Below are 16,065 nucleotides of genomic sequence, written 5' to 3'. Positions count from 1 at the left end.
TTGATGCTTTGCCTGTTTAGTGGTTCGTCGGAGGGCATAGCGGGATATATTATAAGCTTCCGGGTTAGAGTCCCGCTCCTTGAAAGTGGCAGCTCTACCCTTTAGCTCAGTGCGGATGGTGCCTGGCTTCTGGTTAGGGTATGTATGTATGTATGTATGGTCACTGTGGGGACGACGTCATCGATGCACTTATTGATGAAGCCAATGACTGATGAAGTGTACTCCTCAATGCCATCAGAGGAATCCCGGAGCATATTCCAGTCTGTGCTGCAAAACAGTCCTGTAGCTTAGCATCTGCTTCCTCTGACCACTTTTTTATTGATCTAGTCACTAGTGCTTCCTGCTTTAATTTTTGCTTGTAAGCATGAATCAGGAGGATAGAATTATGGTCTGATTTGCCAAATGGAGGGCGAGGGACCGCTTTGTACGCGTCTCTGTGTGCGGGGTAAAGTTGGTCCTGAGTTTTTTCCCTCTGGTTGCACATTTAACATGCTGATAGAAATTTCGAAAGATGGATTTAAGTTTCGCTGCATTAAAGTTCCCGGCCACTAGGATCGCCGCCTCTGGATGAGCGTTTTCCTGTTTGCTTATGGCGGAATACAGCTCATTGAGTGTGGTCTTAGTGCCAGTATCAGTCTGCTGTGGTATGTAGACAGCTACAACAACAAAAAACAGATGAAAACTCTCTAGGTAGAAAGTGTGGTTTACAGCTTATTATGAGAAACTCTACCTCAGGCGAGCAAAACCTTGAGACTTCCTTAGATATCGTGCACCAGCTGTTATTTACAAAAATACATAGTCCGTTGCCCCTTGTCTTACCAGACGCCGCTGCTCTGTCCTGCGGATACAGCGTATAACCAGCCAGCTGTATGTTGATAATGTCGTTGTTCAGCCACGACTCTGTGAAGCATAAGATGTTACATGTTTTAATGTCCCGTTGGTAGTTTAATCTTCCGCGTAGGTCATCGATTTTATATTCCAAAGATTGCACGTTTGCTAGTAGAATGGAAGGCAGTGTTTCCATGGCCGAGCAGCCACACACAAGCAGAGGATCAACATGAGCAATGCCAAGCTCCGGCTGGAGTGGTGTAAAGCTCGCCGCCATTGGACACTGGAGCAGTGGAAACGTGTTCTCTGGAGTGATGAATCACGCTTCACCATCTGGCAGTCCGACGGACTAATATGGGTTTGGAGGATACCAGGAAAACACTACCTGCCCGAAAGCATAGTGCCATCTGTAAAGTTTGGTGAAGGAGGAATAATGGTCTGGGGCTGTTTTTCATGATTCAGGCTCCTTAGTTCCAGTAAAGGGAAATCTTAACAGCATACAATGGCATTCTAGGCGATTCTGTGCTTCCAACTTTGTGGCAACAGTTTGGGGAAGGCCCTTTCCTGTTTCAGCATGACGATGCCCCGATGCACAAAGTGAGGTCCATACAGAAATGGATTGTCGAGATCGGTTTGTAAGAACTTAACTGGCCTGCACAGAGGCACCTCAACCCCATCGAACGCCTTTGGGATTAATTGGAACACCGACTGCGAACCACCCCTAATCGCCCAGCATAAGTGCCCAACCTCACTAATGCTCTTGTGGCTGAATGGAAGCAAGTGCCCCCGGTAATGTTCCAACATCTAGTGGAAAGCCTTCACAGAAGAGTGGAGGCTGTTATAGCAGCAAAGAGGGAACCAACTCCATATTAATGCCCATGATATTGGAATAACATTTTTGACAAGCAGGTGTCCACATACTTTTGGTCATGTAGTGTATCTCGATGCATTTATTTTAATTTTGTTTTTTATGTTTTATTTAACCTTTATTTAAATAAGCAAGTCAGTTAAAAGAACAGATTCTTGTTCAGAATGACAGATTTGTACCTTTTGAGCTCGGGGATTTGATCCAGCAACCTTTCAGTTACTGGCCCAACACTCTAACCACATGTTGTATAGAGGGATGTTATATAAACAGGTAAAGGTATAGAGGTGAATGTGCAAATTACAAAAAGGTTGTCTTTTTAATTCAGGCTGTACATGTTCTAGAAAAGCAATTAGCCTGCATGGAAGATTGATGTTTGAATATATTTGTGCAACAAACTCTCTCCATTTACCATTTAAAAATGCTCTACAATTAGTTTTTCTTGGGCTGGGATACATGCAATGGTTTAACTTGATCAATTGTGACTGAAGTATAAAAACAACATTCTCTGACACAGATCATTTGCTTTTTATTTGATGACTGCAATGAAATGTAGGGCACATTCTCAATGAAATGTAGGGCACACAAGAGAATGTGCCCTACATTTAATTGAGAATGTGAACCTTCTTTTTCATGTTAAAGAAGTTTGTGGCTTTTGTCAAATCAATATTTTTTGGTGGTTTTGTAAATGATGAGCTAAAACATTGTTAGGACCAGTCCAATTTCCATCAAAATGCACTCGTTCTATGCTTAATTGTAAAGTAGGCCCCTGCATTCATTAAACACTATGATTTTTCAATATTGGTCAAATAGCACCTACAAAATTAAACTGTATAGGCCTGCAAAAATACATGATAAAGCATGAATAAAGAATGAATACTTACGTGTGAAACTCCGTGTTCTGTAGCATAGCTTCCAGAGTTTCGTTTTTCAGTTTTTAGAGAACAGAATGGCCAGAAAACCCAAGTAGAATCCATGTTTAATTTGTCTCCAGGAAGATCCTGATTATTAAATCGATAAATTACTTCAATTACACGTTACAGAGACTGAAAATGGCGCCTGTTATGTTGCGAGGCCGAATCCAGAGGTTATCGTTTAAAAGTGACTCCCGGATGAATGCCAGTTGTCAAATCCCCTGATGTTAGGCATTTTGAACCGCGCTTCATTCGGTGCTACAGGGTCAACGCCCGCCTACGGACTCACCCAAAACACCCTTCCTTTCCATTTGATTGCTACAAAATGTCAGTCCTGATAGAACTTCAAATAGCCACAAAAAGCGCACGGTTGTAATTCATGCGTGTTCCTGAGCCGTTGCGCTGAGAGTGGAAGGTCCTAAAACCTCCGTTTGCCCTTGAGCTGCTGAGCGGCTGGCCCGGGCAGGATGGGAGCGACGCCTGACCAGGGGATTAGGCTACGGCTGGCCCATGTCATCTCACATTCAAAAGTTATCAGGATTTGGGAAGCAATACCTTTTTTTTAACCTCTCAATTGAGTCATCTGAAACTATTTGTGAGGCAACAGGAAATATGTTTAATTTCACTGCACGACATTTTACAAAGAGCCTGAAAAAATTGAAAACAGAATGCAAAAACGTGTTTAATCCTGAATCAATCTTTTCACGCACCGGTAGATAAGAAATCTACTTTCTCAGAACTATTTACAGGTACATGTGGGCATGCGCATGCGCATGCTATTATACCTGTAGGCCTATAGGAATTAAATAATAAACGTTGCCCTGTTGCTCCCTCTGCCGGCACTACAGGCAAACGCGGGGCTGATTTCCCATTACATTTCAGTACCATTGACAGCTCCCTGAATTGCAAACTTGACATATCGCCTAATTGTCCACAGTTAATTAAAGCGCAGAAAACTAGCAATGACGACCTTGGGCTTTTAAACCATAATAACAAATTATAACAGTGCATATGCAATCATAATTCAATTTCACGCTTAGGCGGTTTTGGACCTCTGAGTTGAATGCACTCGATTACAACAGAGTCTGGGTTGGAGAGTCTGGGGATTCTCCGTCCATTGCTTTTGCTATGCATAGTAGCTATGGTTATTAGCCTAGCACATAACTTGGATCCACATATACTGTACTTGTGCAGGTAGATAAGGCATTTAAAGAAACACTCATTGTGCTACCGATGTCAACTACGTTGAAGCATCCATTATATCGATGTATTACATTATTCAGGTGAGCAAGAGTTTATTTAGTCTTCCCATGAAACATAGCTTCTCATTTCTCATTATATCTAATTATAGACAAGCTGACTAACAAATAGCTGAAGGCCAGTCAAATTCTTCCAAACCGATCTCGAGAAACCATTTCTGTATGGACCTCGCTACTCGCTTCAGCACACGGTGGTCCCGATCTGTGAGCTTATGTGCAGGTAGATAAGGCATCTTTAAAGGAACACTCATTGTGCTACGAGAAAGGTAGTCTATTTGGCAAACATTTGCATAATTATGATGTAGCTTAAACCATAAGAGGGATCTTAACAAGACAAAGCAATATGGCACAAAGGAACGTGATTAATATTTGTAATATATATAAATCCTTCAGTAGAAATCGGTTGTATCTGTGCATTTAAAGCTATTCTGTTCCATCGAAAAACTATAAACTAGCATTTTGTCTATTTTCTCACATGTACACATACATAAGTTCTAAATGAATGCAAAGGTGCCTTTTTATGATTAGCCAAATATATTAGTAGAATACACGTAAATGTAGATAGCCAGCGGTGCCTACAGCTTCCAGGCATTCTGCATCATAGTAACGAAGTATCCGTCGCTGTCAATAGAGGCACTCACTCCACTGTAGTAGTTCATGAACTCCTCCTGAGTTACCTAAAAGAGAAGGAAGGACAAGACAACTCATTTACAAAATATACAAAACCAAGTAACCAAGCCAAGAATATCTGCTCCTTCCTTTTGTACGTAAAAAGTTGGGTTTAATTATTATTATTTTTAAACCCTTTTTTGTTTGTTTGTTTGTTTAATGTAATATCAGCTACAATTCATTAGCCTGAAATACAAGGCCTGTTTGCATAAAACATCTTAAGTTGTTTCCCTTGAGGAATAATTTCCCTTTACCTAGTTGAATAGAGCCAATGGAAACGTAAGGTCATAATTTAAGAGTTTTATGGGTAGTTTGAAGGCAGGTAAGGCAGAGCCTCTGGTTACCGTGGAGATGACTTGATTCAATGTTCCAAGCCAGGACAAACACATTTATTTAGAAGATAATAAAACATATTTATTTTAGTTACTTTTTTTTCTCCAACTTGTTTCTATTACTTTCTAGCATGTCAAGCTAACTTAGAGAGTAGGTAGCTAGCTGGTCAGCTAGCATGTCAAGCTAACTTAGAGAGTAGGTAGCTAGCTGGTCAGCTAGCATGTCAAGCTAACTTAGAGAGTAGGTAGCTAGCTGGTCAGCTAGCATGTCAAGCTAACTTAGAGAGTAGGTAGCTAGCTGGTCAGCTAGCATGTCAAGCTAACTTAGAGAGTAGGTAGCTAGCTGGTCAGCTAGCATGTCAAGCTAACTTAGAGAGTAGGTAGCTAGCTGGTCAGCTAGCATGTCAAGCTAACTTAGAGAGTAGGTAGCTAGCTGTACAGCTAGCATGTCAAGCTAACTTTGAGAGTAGGTAGCTATTGGTGTTATTCTTCAAAAACAAACTCCAAAGCAAATCAGGGGGAGAAAAATAGGTTTATGTGAGAAGGACAAATCAAGATGTTATACTGGGAGGCAGATGTTCAGTCTCCCCTGTCCTCAGCTTTTCTCCACCGAACAAAGGAACAGGATGTCATTTATAACCCCCCCCCCCCCCCCCCCCCCTAGCCTGGGGTTGACCAATCAGAAGTCCTTGCAGTACAACTTGGCCAATGGCCAAATAACAAGTATCCTGCCCCCGACTTAATGTACAGAACGTAGCACACGTAGCTCTGAGTTCAGGATTGACATTCCACAGATTCTAAACAGCTGTTGAACTGAGACCCAACTCCTATTTACAATTCCCTATTGACCATTAGTACTATATTTAGTTTAGTACTCTCGTCCTCTCAAACTCTGCGTTGTGTATTTATCTTTAAAATACTCTTATAGACTTCATGGGCACCCTTAACTTTTTCCACTTAATTTAAGGGAGAAATTAACCTTAAAATGTTTTGTGCATCTGACTTAAAGTTAAGGAAACTTTAAGTGAAAAGATAAGGGGGGAATTAACTTAAGATGTTTTATGAAACTGGGCTCAGACCGGTTTTGTGATAACATTCCACTCCTTGTACTCCGTGCCATATGCCTAAAATATGACATTGTCTGTTCTCCTCAGTTCTCTTGGAGCTGATTATTGATAGAATGTTCAAATTTGAAGATTGGAGAAAGGCCAGACTGTTTGGCATGACAAGGAGTGGCAAGGAGTGTGGAATGTTAGCACAAACAGATTGGTACCCAGGCTAGCAGTTCGTCATTCCAGTAAACGGACAAATGTATTTATTACCTTGCCGTCTTTGTCGTTGGGGGAATCAAAGCTGCTGAGGAAGGTTAGGAAGACCTGTTCCTCTGTCCACTCCCCACTCTTATATTTGGGGTGTTGTGAGCAGTTGTAGACCCCCCTCAGGTCCTCCACAGTCACCACCCCGTCCCCTGTCCGGTCTAACTTCTTAAAGGCCTGGCCGATCACAGAGATCCTGGCACTGGACATGGGAGGCTGAAGGAAACACAAACACATGAAAACAGCAATATACATCACTGCACCTTTATCATGCAATTATTAGATGTACTTTGGCTTGTTCAGATACTATTATTATGAGAGAACCATTATTCTACACCGTCCATAATAAATAAATGTGCATAATCAATTCGTTTTTAGTGTCACTACTCTGTAATTATACCCTCAGATTCTCCAGAAACTCGTTGAAGTTGATGCTGCCACTGCCATCCTTGTCACACAGTGTGAAGATCTGCCGGGCCTCCTCTCTGCTCACCACCACACCATAGTCCTCCAGTCCTTTAATAAACTCCTGCAGGTCCAGAGACTTACTGCCATCATCGTCCATGATGCGGAACGTCCTGTATGGACCGGCGAGGAAGAGAGAGGATGTGGAGAGATTAACCATCTGTCTCTGGATATCTATTTAAACGTAATAATCAATTATGAATCAGTTATTATGAATTATTATTGGCCTTTTGCCTACAGACTATTTTCACTTGTGAGTGAATATCATAATACCATAAGAAAGTGTTATTGTAAAGTTACAAAAAATAATTGTTGTTGATGTTTTGTTTTTTAATGTTTTAAATCAGTTGCTCTTACCTTGCCAGTCCCTTGATGCCAGCCACTCCCCTGGCCAGACATTGCTGTCTCAGTACCTCCAGTGGGTCTGTGGCCTTGGTGTCTGAGGCCATGTCTTCTGTGTTACTGTAAAATATGGAGTAAAATACTACATCTGCTTAGTTCATTTGTATTCAGATGTAGGTTCAACTTTATCAATTGTAACAGAGGGAAGTATAATGAGCAAGCAAGGAGAAAAAAGAGAGTCGAACTATGCTACACTCCTCCCCTAGAAACCTGTTACTAGGCTACACCCCTCCCCTAGAGACGTGTCACAAGGCTACACCCCTCCCCTAGAGACCTGTTACTATGTACATGTGCACCAAGCCATCACAAGTCAGTTCAATAGTCAATTAATCATAAACCGTCATAATTGCAGATGTGTTCATATTGCAATTGCATTAGGTATTTTAGTGTTCATATCAAGTATCATATACAAAATGTCTCCTTAATTTGCTTAATTTACACCACTTTCATAAAAGAAAAACGAAAGTCATTACTCCTGTTGTCTAGGCAACACTTACACAACAACCACAACTTTTTTTCCAATGCCATAACTTCAAACCACTATCTATCCAAAAAGAATTAAATTAACATACCAAAACTAAGCAATAATGAAGTATACGATTACCCAACAAAAATGGTACTTGTTGCAAGTGTTTGCGTGTGAAGAGAAAGTGGTCTCACCTGGTGTTCTTGTCACCTGTTCCACTCTAGTGTGCCCGTGCGTAATGTAATGTTGGGTATGAATAGCGCACGCCTCCTCCTCCTCCTCTCTTTACCGTACACTTCAGACCAGCGGCCCACTCGTGTCATTACCAGTAACGACTGTATGATCATTTTCGATTTTCGCGGTAAGGAAGGCGGTAAAGATGTACAAAGGGAAAATCGATCGAATAGTAGAGCATTAAAAAAAATGTTAAAAAATGTTTGTGTCCCAAAATGGCACCCTATTCTCTATATAGTGCACGATACCTGTAATGTTATGATAGTGAGGTAATTGTAAGCAGTAGAAGGCCTAGAATGGGTCATAGGTTTCAGGTGTGATGTTGAAAACGCTGGGATGGATGATTCCGGACCACGTCTGAAAAAGTAGATACATTATTTGGGATAGAGGTGGGGTAATGCGTTGTCAGAAAAACATTATACGTGGTGGAAAAGGACATCTATAGTATTGTAACGACCCTTGGAAGGAGGGAGTAGTGTACCAACCCTGGGTTTATAAGCGCGGATCGCATCTTCGGTGTGAGTATGCTTTTGCGGCACAGTCGATAGCGCGCTGGACTTCGGGCAAGAGGGTCGAGGGTTCGAGACCTGCTCCCTGCTGTTTCATTACAATATCATAGCAAGGCATTTGCAGTGGTGTAAAGTAATTAGTAAAAATACTTTGAAGTACTACTTATGTCGTTTTTGGGGGGAATTTGTACTTTACCATTGATATTTTTTGAAAATGTTTACTTTTACTTCACTACTGAAGACAATATGTACTTTTTTACTTCCATACATTTTCCATGACACCAAAAAGCACTCGTTACATTTTGAATGCTCAGGCAGGACAGAAATATGGTCCAATTCACACACCTATCAATTAGAGCTCTTCACAGGTCCACCTGAACCCGAATATACAAGACCCAACCAGTGACCAGAGCGGTTCTGGGATACAAAATTCTAAATTTTCCCTCGTGCTGGATCTGTTCCTGTTTGATTGTCAATCGGATCTATGTACTGTGACTACAACTGATCGACCCCGAGTGGACCCGAATAGACCTATCCACAGCTCTACATAGTCTATAGCATATTTGATTTTTTTACGCTAATACGGTGAATTTATTTACTTATAAAAGCCCTAGCCAACATATAAATAACTATTCGTTAACCAGAAGAGCAACTTGGCTGATAAAAATAATTTATTTGTTACTCGGGTCACTTAAGATACGGTTCTAGTCCAGATTTGACAGTCCTCAGGTCCGTTCAGGTTGGACCCGAGAAGACCTCTACTACCAATATAACGCCTTGTCATCCCTACTGCCTCTGACCTGGCGGATTCTCGAAACACAAATCCAGCTTTTGCAAGTGATTGAGTGTTGGAGTGTGCCTCTCGCTGTTCATAAATAAAGAAAAACAAGAAAACGGGGCTGTATGGTTTGTTTAATACAAGGAATTTGATGTATAGCATTTACTTTTACTCAAGTATGATAATTGAGGACTTTTTTCCACCACTGTGACTGTACTTAAGTACATTTTAAAACCATATTACTTGTAGACTTTTACTCAAGTAGTATTTCACTGGGTGACTTTCTCTTTTACTGGAGTCATTTTCTATTAAGGGAACCTACTTTTACTCAAGACAATTGAGTACTTTTTCCACCACTGGGAATTTGTCCAGTAAAGCAGCTGGTTAACACAATTAAATCCATGTAGGGTAATATAAACAAGATGGAGAAAACTAAATTGTGTGTTTAGAAAAGAGGGAAATAAATAATGATGATGGAACTCTTTGAAATAGATATTAGATTTATGTAGCAGTCAGTCATGTTAGATAAAAAACCTTTTGGCACAGTTGCTCAACAAATGGGTAAGCTGCTATGTCTACTAGATAAATATTCTTAAAACCATCATTTACTTCCAAATAAATACACAGACAGAATCAGGCGACAGAGATTTCCCAGGTCAGGTAAACCTCATGGCCTTATACAGTGCCATTCGGAAAGTATTCAGACCCCTTGACTTTTCCCCACATTTTGTTACATTACAGCCCAATTCTAAAAATGGATTCAATAGTTTTTCCCCCCTCATCAATTTACACACAATAACCCATAATGACATCACAATACCCCATAATGACATCACAATAACCCATAATGACATCACAATAACCCATAATAACCCATTTTTTTATTTTTTATTTGACCTTTATTTAACCAGGCAAGTCAGTTAAGAACACATTCTTATTTTCAATGACGGCCTGGGAACAGTGGGTTAACTGCCTGTTCAGGGGCAGAACGACAGATTTGTACCTTGTCAGCTTGGGGATTTGAACTCGCAACCTTCCGGTTACTAGTCCAACGCTCTAACCACTAGGCTACGCTGCCGACCCATAATGACATCACAATACCCCATAATGACATCACAATACCCCATAATGATATCACAATAACCCATAATGACATCACAATACCCCACAATGACATCACAATAACCCATAATGACATCACAATAACCCATAATGACATCACAATAACCCATAATGACATCACAATACCCCATAATGACATCACAATACCCCATAATGACATCACAATACCCCATAATGACATCACAATACCCCATAATGACATCACAATAACCCATAATGACATCACAATACCCCACAATGACATCACAATAACCCATAATGACATCACAATAACCCATAATGACATCACAATACCCCATAATGACATCACAATAACCCATAATGACATCACAATAACCCATAATGACATCACAATAACCCATAATGACATCACAATAACCCATAATGACATCACAATAACCCATAATGACATCACGATAACCCATAATGACATCACAATACCCCATAATGACATCACAATACCCCATAATGACATCACAATAACCCATAATGACATCACAATAACCCATAATGACATCACGATAACCCATAATGACATCACAATAACCCATAATGACATCACAATACCCCATAATGACATCACAATAACCCATAATGACATCACGATAACCCATAATGACATCACAATAACCCATAATGACATCACAATACCCCATAATGACATCACAATAACCCATAATGACATCACGATAACCCATAATGACATCACAATAACCCATAATGACATCACAATAACCCATAATGACATCACAATACCCCATAATGACATCACAATAACCCATAATGACAAGGCAAAAAGCTTTTTAGATATTTTTTGCTAATTTATAAAAAAAATAAAAACAGAAATATCACATTTACATAAGTATTCAAACCCTTTACTCAGTATTTTGTTGAAGCACCTTTGGCAGCGATTACAGCCTTGAGTCTTCTTGGGTAGGACGCTACTAGCTTGGCACAAATGTATTTGGAGAGTCTCTCATTCTTCTCTACAGATCCTCTCAAGTTCTGTCTGGTTGGATGAGGAGTGTTGCTGCACAGCTATTTTCAGGTCTCTCCAGAGATGTTCGATCTGGTTCATGTTCGGGCTCTGATTAGGCCACTCAAGGACAATCAGAGACTTGTCCCAAAGTCTCTCCTGCATTGTTTTGGCTGTGTGCTTAGGGTCATTGTCCTGCTGGAAGGTGAACCTTCGCCCCAGTCTGAAATCCTGAGCGCTCTTGAGCAGATTTTCATCAAGGATCTCTCTGTACTTTGCTCCGTTCATCTTACCACCCAGCCTGACTAATCTCCCAGTCCCTGCCGCTGAAAAACATCCCCACAGCGTGATGCTTCCACCACCATGCTTCACCATAGGGATGGTGCCAGGTTTCCTCCAGACAGGCCAAAGTGTTCAATCTTGGTGTCATCAGACCAGAGAATCTTGTTTCTCATATTCTGAGAGTCTTTAGGTGCATTTTGGGCTGTCATGTGCCTTTTACTGAGGAGGGGCTTCTGTCTGGCCACTCTACCATAAAGGCCTCATTGGTGAAGTGCTGCAGAGATGGTTGTCCTTCTGGAAAGTTCCTCCATCTCTACAGAGGAACTCTAGAGCTCTGTCAGAGTGACCATCGAGTTCTTGGTCACTTCCCTGACCAAGGCCCTTCTCCCCCGATTCCTCAGTTTGGCTGGGCGGCCAGCTCTAGGAAGACTCTTGGTGGTTCCAACTTCTTCCATTTAATAATGATGGAGGCCACTGTGTTCTAGGGGGCCTTTAATGCTGCAGAAATGTTTTCGTACCCTTCCCCAGATCTGTGCATCGACACAATCCTGTCTCGGAGCTCTACGCACAATTCCTTTGAACTCATGGCTTGGTTTTTGCTCTGACATGCATTGTCAATTGTGGGACCTTATATAGACAGGTGTGTGCCTTTCCAAATCATGTCCAATCAATTGAATTTACCACAGGTGGACTCCAATCAAGTTGTAGAAACATCTCAAGGATGATCAATAGAAACAGGATGCACCTGAGCTCAATTTTGAGTCTCATAGCAAAGGGTCTGAATACTGATGTAAATAAGATATTTCTGTTTGTATTTTATTTTTTATTTGTAAATATCTAACAACCTGTTTTCACTTTGCCATTATTGGGTATTGTGTGTAGATTGCTGAGGAAAAACATGTATTTAATCCCTTTCCTTTAATCCCTTTCCCTTTTAGAATAAGGCCTCTAATGTAGCAAAATGTGGAAAAAGTCATTCTGAATACTTTCAGACTAACATATTGATTAGTTTTGTATGTGTACATACAAAATGGCACCCTTAATAGTGCACTACTTGAACAGGGCCCATAGGGTCTATAAACTTATTGTTCACATTAATCAGGGATGTGAATTATATAATGGATTATATATTTATAAGGTTATATATTTCTTTCAGCACTTTAAAGTTGAAGAATATTCTGTAATTATGTAACCTGTAATCTGAAACCACAGCAATAAAATCAAACAGTGAGTTCTTACATAATGTATTGGCAAACGCTTAGGAGGATAATATGTCAGTGAGTTACTGATCGTGATTGTGTTTGGAGAAAGTTCTTTTTTGAAGAGTACTAGATAAAAGCCTCGAATGGAAATAACAAAGATATAATGCTTGTGTTTTTGCTGGAACACCCTTAGACAAAAATGCCACAGAACATCTCATAATTTTTAGAGAAGATAAAACAGCAGACATTTTGTGATATCTAGACAGCAGACATTTTGTGATATCTAAAACGGCAGACATTTTGTGATATCTAGACGGCAGACATTTTGTGATATCTAAACGGCAGACATTTTGTGATATCTAAACGGCAGACATTTTGTGATATCTAGACGGCAGACATTTTGTGATATCTAGACGGCAGACATTTTGTGATATCTAAAACGGCAGACATTTTGTGATATCTAGACGGCAGACATTTTGTGATATCTAAACGGCAGACATTTTGTGATATCTAAACGGCAGACATTTTGTGATATCTAGACGGCAGACATTTTGTGATATCTAAACGGCAGACATTTTGTGATATCTAGACGGCAGACATTTTGTGATATCTAGACGGCAGACATTTTGTGATATCTAGACGGTAGACATTTTGTGATATCTAGACGGCAGACATTTTGTGATATCTAGACGGCAGACATTTTGTGATATCTAGACGGTAGACATTTTGTGATATCTAGACGGCAGACATTTTGTGATATCTAGACGGCAGACATTTTGTGATATCTAGATGGCAGACATTTTGTGATATCTCCATGGAGGTTTGTATGCAGTTGGAAGGGAAGGGAAGTTGTTTGATAATGGTCCATTTAAGGTCATTGATCAATATTTTGAATGAACTATTTATCATTCCTTTCTGATTTAAAAAACAGAAGAATTTCTCTCTATTGATCATGCCACATACTCCGTAATGTTCTAGTGACAGGGTCCATACTCAGTACTGTTCTAGTGACCGGGTCCATACTCCGTACTGTTCTAGTGACCGGGTCCATACTCAGTACTGTTCTAGTGACCGGGTCCATACTCAGTACTGTTCTAGTGACCGGGTCCATACTCAGTACAGTTCTAGTGACTGGGTCCATACTCAGTACTGTTCTAGTGACCGGGTACATACTCAGTACTGTTCTAGTGACCGGGTCCATACTCAGTACTGTTCTAGTGACCGGGTCCATGCTCTCATGATTCTCAGAAGTTCACTACAGGTGTGTTGCCCTCAACCAGTTCCATACAAATAGCCCCGAGGCTAGTACCTTTTAGACTGGGCTAGAAGAAAATATACCAAACTAGCCCACTGGCTAGCTATTTTTTTCTATTAAAATGACCCATTGCACAGATTTTGGACCTTGCGTAGTAAAAATGCCAGAGTCTATAAGCTCAAGCTGATCGGTACACAACATCCTTGAATTCCATCCCTGAATACATCCACACAGATCCATATTCAGAGACGTCATCCTGTTGCTCTATCTTCCCATACCCAGTATCCATGGACCCCGGAAAGTCAGACGATATTTAAATGTAACTTATTTTTGTATTATTCTTAATTTATTGACTTCTGTCTTTTTATGATGTTGCATCGCCGAGAATGAATCTACAGGTAAGCATTTCATTGTACTGCGTACCACGTGTATCCTGTGCACATGACAAAATGAACTAGACCTGACATGATATCCCAGAAGGCATTGGTGCTCCTTCTCATAGAACATGGAGGTCCTGCAGCTCCAACGCCACCAGAGGGCAGACTCACATTCCATGAGGTGAAAGGTTCACAACCTAGCAGAGAGGAATGGAATTCACAGAGCTGATCGCAGTCCCTATATTCCACGTGACAGACGATCACATCTATCTGAACGTTCGCCAACACGTCGCCCTCCTGTTATCGGACCAACGTCAAAGGTTCATTCAGAGGCATCGTCCTGTTTTCGCTGTAATCCGGCATCCGTGGGTAATATCCATGTATCCAACCGAAATATATGTTCATAACAATTAGTTCTGTTCTCTATGATAGAGCATATTGATGTTTTATTTGAATGCTGGGTCCTCCAGAACGCTGCCTTTCGAAAGGCAAAGCTGTCAGTGCAGCAAGACGGATAAAAGAAAACTCCACGGAACTTTCCGGAAACAGGCCCCGTGTTCAGAGATCCTGCACAGCAACGCCTCCAGAGCCGACACTTCCTGCATCACGTGACCATAACACCTGCGATGACAAGTCTCGCTTTTCATGAGGCATTGCATCCACACTGAGACATCATATTATTCTCTTATGACATCATCCCAGTAGCCATTACTCATTGGTGGATCAGAGGATGTGGTCGTTATTAAACGTTTACACACCTCCCCCAGGGTCACGCACAGCCACACTCCCGTGCCAACACCTCCTGCACCGTGTGGTATCTACTGTTGTTATCCAGGAAGGAGATATCCTTCTCGTACGCGATAGGCCGACAGCACGGGCTGTACTGCACCTTGTCTCTTCGCCCCTTTTTAATGAGCCCCGCCCTCCTCGTGTGTTCCAGGGCGATGTCATAGTTGCGTCGTCGGCGTGCGGTGCACCTGCCGCTGCAGTACCTGAAGAGGAGAGTCTCGTCGCTGTCGTAGCCCAGCCCCAGTTCCCCCACCGTCACCTCCACCTCCCGCAAAGAGCACGGCTTTAACCTCTTCCTGCGCGCACTCTTAGCTCCCTTAGTTGTCTGGGAGGAGCTCTCCTGGCTCTCCTCTCTACTGTTCCTGCCTCTCCTCTTGCTACTCCTGTCAATCAGAGTCCCGATCACCTTCTTCAGTTCTCCCTCGGTGAAGCTCTGGAGAAGGTGGGAGACTGGAAGGAGACGGAGAGAGAGAGAGAGAGGACACTTAGATAGGGGTAGAGAAACAGGTACAGAGACAGGGGAAGTGAGACAGACAGACAGACAGACAGACAGACAGACAGACAGACAGACAGACAGACAGACAGACAGACAGACAGACAGACAGACAGACAGACAGAAACACAGACAGAAACACAGACAGACAGACAGACCAGGGAAGTGAGGCAGACAGACAGACAGACCGACAGACAGATGCAGGCATGGCAGGATATAGGGACAGGGAGGTTTGAGATCAGAGCATTCTTTTCTACACCTCCCCTCAGGCCTCAGACACACAAAAAAGAGATAGCTATTGACTCAAACCAGAACCTCTGCCACATCCCAGTGACTTTCAGCATTCACCAGATACAATTTCCTTTCTGTCTAATGTTGCTGGATAGAAACACATAACACATCATCAGCCTATTAAAAGCTGTGTTGAAGGATCATACAACATGAAGTACAGCTCTACCTGTTATATTTCTACTCTAGGCCTTGGCAGTGCAGGGAAATGTGAGGTGGTGTGAGGTGGTGTGAGGTGAGGTGG

The 16,065-nt window shown here is 41.6% G+C and overlaps 2 protein-coding genes across 4 annotated transcripts; both read right to left on the bottom strand.

Moving 5' to 3' along the window:
• Positions 1 to 3,843: 3,843 nt before the first annotated feature.
• Positions 3,844 to 7,800, bottom strand: LOC109882247 (calcyphosin-like protein). 3 transcript variants are annotated; one of them, XM_020474339.2, is made up of 5 exons: positions 7,711 to 7,800; positions 7,006 to 7,110; positions 6,584 to 6,761; positions 6,190 to 6,399; positions 3,844 to 4,543 (listed from the first exon to the last, which is right to left on the bottom strand). In XM_020474339.2, exons 2-5 carry the CDS (start codon positions 7,095 to 7,097, stop codon positions 4,442 to 4,444), a joined length of 582 nt encoding a protein of 193 aa, XP_020329928.1. In that variant the 5' UTR covers positions 7,098 to 7,110; positions 7,711 to 7,800; the 3' UTR covers positions 3,844 to 4,441. The 3 variants fall into 3 exon arrangements, with proteins under 3 accessions (XP_020329928.1, XP_020329929.1, XP_020329930.1); XM_020474340.2 differs by having other exon boundaries at positions 7,006 to 7,132; positions 7,711 to 7,768; XM_020474341.2 differs by having other exon boundaries at positions 7,655 to 7,747.
• Positions 7,801 to 12,237: 4,437 nt separating this feature from the next.
• On the bottom strand, positions 12,238 to 15,551 carry LOC109882245 (neurturin-like; the record flags this gene model as incomplete). Its single annotated transcript, XM_031810121.1, has 1 exon — positions 12,238 to 15,551. A coding segment is annotated over one exon (531 nt), but the record flags the coding sequence as incomplete, so codon positions are not given.
• Between the last annotated feature and the right edge of the window lie 514 nt (positions 15,552 to 16,065).

Source organism: Oncorhynchus kisutch, linkage group LG30, assembly GCF_002021735.2.
Source record: "Oncorhynchus kisutch isolate 150728-3 linkage group LG30, Okis_V2, whole genome shotgun sequence".
In the NCBI taxonomy this organism is placed as follows: Eukaryota; Metazoa; Chordata; class Actinopteri; order Salmoniformes; family Salmonidae; genus Oncorhynchus; species Oncorhynchus kisutch.
This window is presented reverse-complemented; position numbering and strand designations above follow the sequence as displayed.

Excerpts from the sequence above, each read along its gene's own strand:
- LOC109882247 (XM_020474339.2), bottom strand. The coding sequence starts at position 7,097 with ATGGCCTCAGACACCAAGGCCACAGACCCACTGGAGGTACTGAGACAG. Across the intron at positions 6,762-7,005 it reads GGCATCAAGGGACTGGCAAG|GACGTTCCGCATCATGGACG; the intron begins GTAAGAGCAACT and ends CGGTCCATACAG. Across the intron at positions 4,544-6,189 it reads CCAACGACAAAGACGGCAAG|GTAACTCAGGAGGAGTTCAT; the intron begins GTAATAAATACA and ends CTTCTCTTTTAG.